Genomic DNA, 9,401 nt, shown 5'->3' with positions numbered 1-9,401 from the left:
TTCGTGCCACACCTGCTTTAAGCATGCAGAACAACTTTACTTCCTCATGTTTCCACTTCAAGGTCCATTTACTTCTCATTTTGTCTTTTCTGGTTTGACACAATGCATATTAGCAGCTTCTTTTCTCTGGTGTTTTTATTCTCCATATTTCCAAGAGCAGGTAAGTAAATTAAAATAGAAACTGTCACTGTATATTTGTGTTGCTGTTCAGGACAGAACATAGATAGGCCAGATGCTACTAAAGCTGTTTAGTACAAACATGAATAAAACTGTCAACAAATGTTCAAAGTGAACTGACTATAATGAATCACTGGCAGAAGCAAAGTGGCTTTTAGTAGCAGAGCTTCAGACTGAGAGCACTGTCTTAGGCCGCTGACCTTTTAATCTTATATACAGTTTGGTGGTGAACTGAATAACAGTTTGGATTAAGACAGACTGAAACCACAACTAAGCCAAATACAACTGTGTGCTTTGATGTAATACGCTCACAAGTCAGCCTAAGCTAGTTAGCATGAGTAGCCTTGTTAAGCCAAGGCTTAAAGGCTACAAAAGGTTAGTTTGTGTACTGAATACAGATGCTGAACGCCTGAGACTCCTCCACCACTCAGTCAGAACTGAAGAGGTTTCTCAGGTCAAAAGTTAAATGTCTTCAAGAACCTCAAGCAAGTCCAGCTGCCAATTTATTGAATGATAATGCCTTGTATTTATGCCTTTTAAAATCTGCAAAGTAAATAGAACTTTCAGTTCTTCAATACATAGTTACTTTCCAACACTGTAAGTGATAGAGTCTTTGAACTGAACTCATAACTGCTTTCCACCTGTAGTTGCTACATTTTCAAAGCTACTGCACTATTAGAGTTCTGGAACAAACTGAGTAGTCTATGTGAGAACAGGTCCTGAATGAGAAAATGCAATGTTCTACATTGACTGATGCTTACCGGCTTTATCTTACAGATGCTCTCTTTGGTTACGCTCTACTTCGTTGCCAGTTTACTTCCACCAGAGAAGTTGTTTATGTGGAACAACTCTACTTTAAAAAGGTGCTTCTACTCCAATACAACAGCACTTTAGGAAATTTTACAGGTTACACAGACAAAACAAAGAAAATAGCAGATTACTTAAACAAAGACCAAGCTTTTTTAAAAGACGAAAAAAGAAATGAAGAGTCATGCAAATCCTTTGTCCCAATTGCAACTGATATCCTTTCAAGACCAGGTAATTTTGGATTTTAAAGTTTAAACTCTTGCTTCAGATTACACACTGCCATATTGCCATATTTTAGTACATACAGTATGTGCTATCTACAAGTGCTGTTTGCGTAACTATCTGTGAGTTCAAGGGGAAAAGACAAGAGTAATTTGTACTTAACTTTGTGTAAATTACAGTAAATTATACATGTTTAAGTATTTTGTAACTGACAGAATTTCATGTTTACAGTATGGGGTAAAATAAATTTCATTGAGGTATATTGGGTAAGTGACTGTATAAATAATCAACTCAACAAATGTGTCAATTTTTACTGTTTTTACCAACTTTCTTTGAAAAATGTGCATGAGTCATTACGCCTGAGGCAGCTGTTGTTAAATCAGGACAAAGTAGTGAAAATACTGTATGTGAGGGAGTTCCCTTTTGTATAAGTGGGGTCCATTTGATTCTTCCTCTGCTGCCCTAAAAACTGCAGTCTTGTAATTACAGTGTAGGTTTGTTTGTTTGCTTATGGTGGCCTGTAACATAAATCCTGACATAAGTATTTATTATATTATGAATAAATAACATCAATAACAAAACAGATTTCTGAGGAAATTATCACTATAGCAGTTAAATGCTCCACCTTGTTCTGCAGCTGCTTGCTCTGTCTGCCATTTTGTGCTGAGCAGGTGGTGAACAGTGGGTTTTTAGAGCTTTTTCACAGCAAACAGTTGCCGCTGCAGCCAAAAATGACACTATGAGAGCGAAACCAAAACACTAAAGTTACAAATCTGACAGCTAAACAATGAATTGAAACTCACTATGCTCCGTAAGACTGAGTCAAGGTGCAAACTCTCTGTAGGTTCAGCATGTGAGTGACCCCTTTCACAGTCTTGACATTTTTACTATAAAAACACTGATTCACGCTCCTTTAAAGAGCCAAGATTTCTTTTAATGATTTCTGCAGTTATTATCCCCTCCCCGCCCCCCCGCCATTTTGTGTGCACACAGCGAAAGAGAAAATGGTTGTTTTTATTATGATATTAGTCTAATGTTTTATTTTATTTTATTTATTTGTTATGGAACCATATGAGAATCTGAAATAAAGTTTCATTCATTAGCCTCAATATTAAAGGGTTTTTATAAAGTCATTAAACACTAATTGTTGATATATAAATTACTCTTTCCTAAATCACAGTGTGTTTCTAGATTCCTTTTAAATCCCCGTACTTATTCCTCCATTATTATCACCCAGTAAGTAGTTCAGTGGCACACCATATGTATAAATATTTGGATTGTAATTTGCAGGCTGAAATCTAAAGGGAGCATTACAATGGCTTTGCATTTTTGGTGCACAAAAAGTTCTTAAATTAAAGATCTGTGATTTCATGCCTAACTGTTTTGACTATGGGTATTTTCCTCAAGTGGAGCCCTACGTCAGGCTGAGATCAGTTGAGGCACCGGGCAACAGGCATCCAGGCATGCTGATGTGTAGCGTGTATGACTTTTACCCCAAACAAATCAGAGTGACGTGGTTGAGAAACGGAGAGGAGGTGACATCTGGTGTGATGTCCACTGATGAACTGTCCAATGGGAACTGGCTCTACCAGATCCACTCCTATCTGGAGTATACACCCAGATTTGGAGAGACAATCAGCTGTGTGGTGGAGCATGCCAGCCTCATAAAGCCCAAGAAATATGACTGGGGTAAGAGCCTGACACATATGACAGGACAAAGTGGATTAACTTGAATGTTAATCTTGGACCTTATCCTGATGTTATGATGGAGTTATGATAAAAGACCTTTGAAAAATAAGTACATACACTATAAATCTAATGTAGTGATTGTGATAAATGTGTTTTTCAGTCCCAATGCCTGAGTCAGAGAAGAATAAGATTGCTGTAGGGACAGCAGGGCTGCTGCTGGGTCTGATCTTTTTACTTGCTGGACTGATTTACTACAAGAAGAACAGTATTGGTGAGAGACATGACAAAGGTTTCCAATGTTAGCAGCAGAGGTTAAAAAAAAGTGTGGAGAGATACTATAAACAGGACCTTTTTAAAACTATCACTGTATCTGTAATGTGTGTAATCACACATTCATTTAAGAGCTAACATATTGCATAGCATTGTTTATTTGTCTGGAATGCAGCTCACAGATGTCAGTGCAGAAAAGATTTAATGTTTCATTATCTTTAAAATCTTAGAGCACCAGAGACCACAAGTGATTATTTCCACATCTAAATCCATCAGTGTGTAATAACACATTTGTCAAGATCTGTTATGTAATGAGACAGCCTAGATTTTAACCCTTCAACAACAAATTATTGTGATTCAGAATTAACAATGTGTGTCTTCTTTTTGTTTTTATTCCAGGTCGGGTGCTGGTACCAACAAGTTAAGGTGGTCTGGGTCCTTGGCTGAAACATTTGTAATCTACAGAGAAAATCAGTTGACTTTCTAATTCTGGAATTATCCGAACAAAATGTGCAGACGACAAAATAAAGAGCAAGGTTTCTATGTGGCATAAATCACACAGTTCTTATTGCTTTACTCAGTTAATATGCTATAAGTAGATTTTACTGATGTTTCATGGAAACTGGTTTGACAATATTTTTTGTGGGTGGTTGAAAATGTATATGTAGCACTATGGTTCTAGTTTATATCATAATATCATGTGTTGTAAGCACTGTTGCATGCAAGACAATAATAAAAGTTTCTTTCATTCATTAATTTGTACATGTTATGATAATCACCACTTATGATATACTGCAACCAGTCATCTTTGAAGCATTTAAAAGGTCCCATGAAATGTGTGGATAACTGGGATCCCAGTCCTGCACCAAACAGGATGCTGCAGTAGGACTAGATGGACGTACAGATGGACAACCCAAAAACATAATGCCTCTGGCCACATTTATCGCTGGCTTAGAGGCATAAAAATGAATCCCGTCTCTCAGAATACCATGTCTTTCCCACTAACATTACTTTATTTTGCAGGTCCTCTCTTTGCCAGTACCATGCCAAAGGCCATTATGCTGTGTACCTAGAGCAGTATCTCTGTGACAAATTCACTAGCAACACACAAAAATCAAAGGAAACTGCACATACCTTCAGCGGACATTCTACAGTTATGGAACAACAAAGAAACACTGCAAAAGCACTTCTCAAATTGGGTTGGAGATACTGGCATAGAGCATACTGGAACCATCTCTGTATAAGAAAGTCACTTTCAGCTTTTCCTGTTTAGGAGTCGCCACAGCTTATCGTCACACTCATGACTCGCATGTTGACATTTGGCACGTGTTTTATGCCGGATGCCCTTCCTGGTGCAACTCTGACTCGAACCCAGCTGCAGCGGTGAGAGTGCTGCGCCTTATCCACTAGCCTACCAGGGACGGCTACTGGAACCATCTCTGTATAATATTACAAAATACTCAATGTGTTTATGTATACTCTTAAATGATTTGTTCTCTTTATATATAGAGAAAAGGACAGGGAGTAGAAAACAGAAAGGCAAACAAAAGTAGTAACAACTGACTTGCTGGTCTATGTTTTGGGGTATTGTAGAGCAATACGCATGCTGAATGTGTTTACTTTACTACAGATGTCACTTTACATAGACTGGTTTTCTTTCCTGATGCCAATTTTAATTCCTAACAGAAATAGGCCAATACTGTATTCATATATAATGAGGTCTGTGTAGGCTCTTCGGGTTTTAGGGTTACACATACGAGAGGACAGACAAATAATTTCAATCGGTAGAGTTTGCTATCAGTGGTTTACAAAACTGGGATATCATTGAGGCCAGCAGGAGACCCCAAATGAACAAATTAAGTCATTTGCTGTGCACATGTAAATCCTCTGTGCATAAGTTAACATTTTTGCATGGTTTGATCAGTGTGAAATTCCTGTACCAAATAGATATTAAAATTCTATTAAACTTTTATTTTAGAGCTGAAATGAACAGTGAGATGACTGATTCACTGATTGACAGAAAATGTTTAACAAGTCAACAAATGATAAATGAAAAATCACAATAATCGACCTCAAGTACCTACTTAACCACTGCCACTACATACGTATTGTCTTTCTATCTTTCTATCACAAAAATCGCCTGGCTTTCTATTGATCTATAAATCGTAATTTTGCCCAAAAGAGTTTGAACAGGTAGGTGAATGTTGTCTGCAAGACAGTGACCAGGACTTAGTTTCCCAACATCAACGCTCCCCCTTTATGCGCATGCGCTCTCGGGAATAATGAGCCGCTTTGGGTTCTATTTTGTTTTTATCTTTTTATTGATTAAAAGCCCGAGTTTGATCCTCCTAGTATGTTTCGCTATTTTCGTTTATATCCATTACAGAACGCGATGAAAGAAAAGAAGCACTGAAGACAAAAACCGATGAGAGCTGTGAAGCCTAGCCTGCATGACATGAATCGGTGGCCGTGTAATTTCTCCTGATTGAGATTAAAAACGCGTCCCAGGAACTGCTGCCCATGTCTCTGAAGTGACAGACTGTCCTGTTCCCGTCCCGGAGGTCGTCCCAACAACACCGGCGCAGACACAGCGGATATGTTACGCACACGATGCTTGATAAGAGAGATTTATAAACACACAGTCAGAGGATGTTTTGCATTTAACGACCGAGGGGGAAGGGTCATCAGAACCGCTGGTAACATCATTTGTCATTACTACCCTAACCTGACACATATGAAATGCTTCTCTCTTTCTTTTTTTAATGTAGGTCAAGTTTTAATGGGTCAGTTTACATACTGTAGGAGTAGCCTACTTGCTCTTAAGTAAATGATCAGAATACTTACAGCTCTGTTCTCCTGTACACTACTCTGGTACTTTATTCCACCACACTAGTTCTTCTCGATTCTATTTCAGTCTATCCTACTTTACTCTAGCACACTTTATCTTATTATATAAGGGCTGCAATGATTGCATTTTTTATTATCGATTATTCTGCAGATTAGTCCATACATTTGATTCTACTTTACTGTGCCCTGCCCTAATCAAGTCAAGTCTTTGTTTTCTGATACTTCACTTTCTTACCTTCAGTCTACTTCACTCTGTTCAGCTTTACTTTGACCTGCTCGTCTTCATTGTTCTCTGCTAACCCTCTGTACTCTACCCTACTATTCTGATTTTCTGCCCATATTACCTATTCTCCTCTAGTCTATTTCAGTCCATTAATCTACTCTTCCTCACCTTGCCCTAACACTTCATTTGACTTAATGCCACTTAATCTATTCTATACTTCCTTGCCTTACTTTGACACCTCTATATTTCACTGTACTTGAGCTTGCTGTCTGCTACTTGAATCTACTTAACAAAGGTCTGTTGTACCTCTCTAGGTGTTTTCACCATAAATAAGGTTTAAAATAAACTCACTCAAGCTGAATTACATTACTATGTAAAGTTCAATATGAATTCACACTTCCTTTTATGTTTGTACTGATCAGATTTTTGTTTAGTGTATACACTAATGTTTTGTCTACTGTCTTCTCCACAGTTCCTTTGATAGCAGTGACCCTGCCTGTGTGTTATACTGTAGACTGTTTGTACCAATGGGTCTCTCACTAGCAACTTGGCTGTACAGCAGGGCAGCTGACAGCCTTCCCTCCTCCTCTTCTGCTTTCTCTCTGCTGGCTGTCCCGGCCTCCTCTCGCCTCACAATCATTCTGATCTCCTCACCAGTTTCTCCAGCTTAGTTCCCTGTTCTCCACACTTTCTGCTCTCTGCCTGTGAACAGGAAGTGACACGTTCTCAAGTAGAGCTCAGCAGCGATGGGGTGAGAGGAAAGATAGGGGTTAAGACCAGGCTTCATGTCTGGGAGGTGCTGTGCAACCTCGACCACAGAGGGAGTGATGCTGTCATGGGCATTTCCAGGCAGGACTGTCCCTTTGCAGACCTCAGGGTATGATGTGCTGGTGGGCAGAGACTTGCAGTCCTGGGGCTGGAAACTCAAAACCAATCAGCTTTGGCATGGTGGACGGAGTCTGGGACTTTACCCATTAAAGAAGAAGAAATGTCACTCCAAGGCTGCAGAATCTTCCACTTCAACACATGTCCTGACTGACTCAAACGTGGCAGAAACACCTCTCCCTATCCCTGAACGCATCCTGCTGGTCCTCGATGCTGGTGCAGGGGACTCTGGGATTCGTTGTTGATGGCAGCTTTCTTGGTGTACCTTTTAAAGACCACCCTCGTGGGGTGGAGTTGTTCCCAGTGGTGAGCAGTGTGAGGGGGGAGCCAAAATATGACTATGCTACCTCAACGGTACCACATCACATGTGAATATCTAGTCATTTCACAGATCTGAATTGGTTTGGATAGCAATGAGAGAACTGAGGTTACAATAACTTTGTTATTATGAAACATACTGTAAGACTAATAGGCTCTCTTTCATTCTCAGGTGATTCCCCTGCCCTGATGGCTTTATGTCAACTGTCAATTCACCAGTTTTTAGGGCAGCAGAGAAAGAATCAATGGACAAAATGCCTCTACCCACTTTTCTCCAGCACTATCTACTTTCTAGTAGTTCATGTGCACACACACAAGGACTCAGTGGGAATGCCCTGGTCACTCTAATTTCATTTCATTTATTAGGTTTTTGGTCAACAAGCAAAATTAGAATTGCAATTATTTTACACAAAAAAGCATGAAACATAAGGGTACATACATCCATTTGAATAAAAGCATGTATGCACACATACATAATCATACAAAATAAAACAAAATAAATAAAAAACAATATTGACCAAAGGTGTAGGCTGAAGCTAATGCTTATTATGCCTACTCTTACTCCACACAAGCAGCACTAATGGACATAAATTTAATATATAAAAAAATACTGAGTATTTTTGAATATATATTTAGAAGAACATTCATTATGATTATTATTTTCATTATTATTGAGTATATCTTTTATTACCATTATTTTATAAAGTATTTTAAACTGTGGTAATGAAGTAGCCATTTTTATTTCATCAGGAAAACTATTCCACAACTGAACACCTTTATTAGATGGGCAGTTACTACTTAATTTAGTTCTACAATATGGTTTGTTAAACATATATGTCCCTCTAAGGTCATAATTACTTTCCCTTACGCTGAACATAGCTTGCAAATACTGCGGGAGGGTTTGTTGTTTTGGCTTATAAATAAGTTTAGCAGTACACAAGTCTACCAAGTCATAGAATTTTTATGTTATCAACTGAATAAACAAAGGATTTGTTGGGGTATTATGTGGAGAATGTGTAATTAATCTGATGACCTTTTTTTGTAATGAAAAAACTGGAGTAGTTCTAGATTTATATGTATTTCCCCAAATTTCTACTCCATGTGTTAAATATGGAGTGATGAGAGGACTGTGCAATATATAATGCATTTTTGTTCAAACTATATTGCACTTTATACAATATTGCAATTGTTTTTGATATTTTCTTTTGAACATTTTGTATATGGTATGTCCATGACAGTTTATGATCTATAATCACTCCTAAAAATTTTATATAATTAACTCTTTCTAATAAGTTATCAATTTTAATTTTAATATCATTATCTATCATTTTATTGCTAAATACCATGAATTTTGTTTTAGATAAATTTAGAGATAATTTATTTGAATCGAACCAGATCTTTGATTTGTGCATTTCTCTCTCCACTACCTTTATCAACTGTTCCAGATTTTCACCAGAACAATAAACATTGGTGTCATCTGCAAACAGGACAAAATTGAAAACATCAGATACCTTACAAATCTCATTAATATAAAGTATAAATAACTTGGGTCCCAACACCGAACCTTGTGGAACTCCACAATTTATTCTCTGCAAATTAGACTACACCATTTATGTGCACATACTGAAACCTGTTAAATAATTTTCAACCCAAGAATGTGCTATCCCCCTGAAACCATATTTTTGCAATTTATATAATAAAATATTGTGATCTATTGTATCAAAGGTGGAAAAAAACTGGCTAACAGCAAAAAAACAGGAGAGTTGGAAGAACAGGACGGACAGGTGAATAAACAACCAAACCAGGAGGGTAGGTGAACGAAAACGGAAATCCACAGCACAGGAACTGTCAGCTTGGATAAAACAAGTAGCGTCTGGCTAACCTCATGGACAAAAAACAGACAAAGAGGTCCACAGCACAGGAACTGTCAGCATGGATGGGAGACTGGCTGGTTCGTTGGACG

At 38.0% G+C, this 9,401-nt stretch overlaps 1 protein-coding gene across 2 annotated transcripts; it reads left to right on the top strand.

Annotated features, from left to right (window-relative positions):
* Positions 1 to 3,817, top strand: LOC109964104 (rano class II histocompatibility antigen, A beta chain-like). Of its 2 annotated transcripts, XM_020607171.1 has the most exons (5): positions 1 to 160; positions 955 to 1,215; positions 2,614 to 2,895; positions 3,056 to 3,166; positions 3,565 to 3,817. In XM_020607171.1, the coding sequence occupies exons 1-5, from the start codon at positions 103 to 105 to the stop codon at positions 3,588 to 3,590; spliced, it is 738 nt and encodes a 245-aa protein (XP_020462827.1). In that variant the 5' UTR covers positions 1 to 102; the 3' UTR covers positions 3,591 to 3,817. The 2 variants fall into 2 exon arrangements, with proteins under 2 accessions (XP_020462827.1, XP_020462826.1); XM_020607170.1 differs by having other exon boundaries at positions 3,056 to 3,817.
* Positions 3,818 to 9,401: the final 5,584 nt, after the last annotated feature.

Source organism: Monopterus albus, unplaced genomic scaffold (genome assembly GCF_001952655.1).
Source record: "Monopterus albus unplaced genomic scaffold, M_albus_1.0 scaffold84.1, whole genome shotgun sequence".
Classification (NCBI taxonomy): Eukaryota; Metazoa; Chordata; class Actinopteri; order Synbranchiformes; family Synbranchidae; genus Monopterus; species Monopterus albus.
This window is presented reverse-complemented; position numbering and strand designations above follow the sequence as displayed.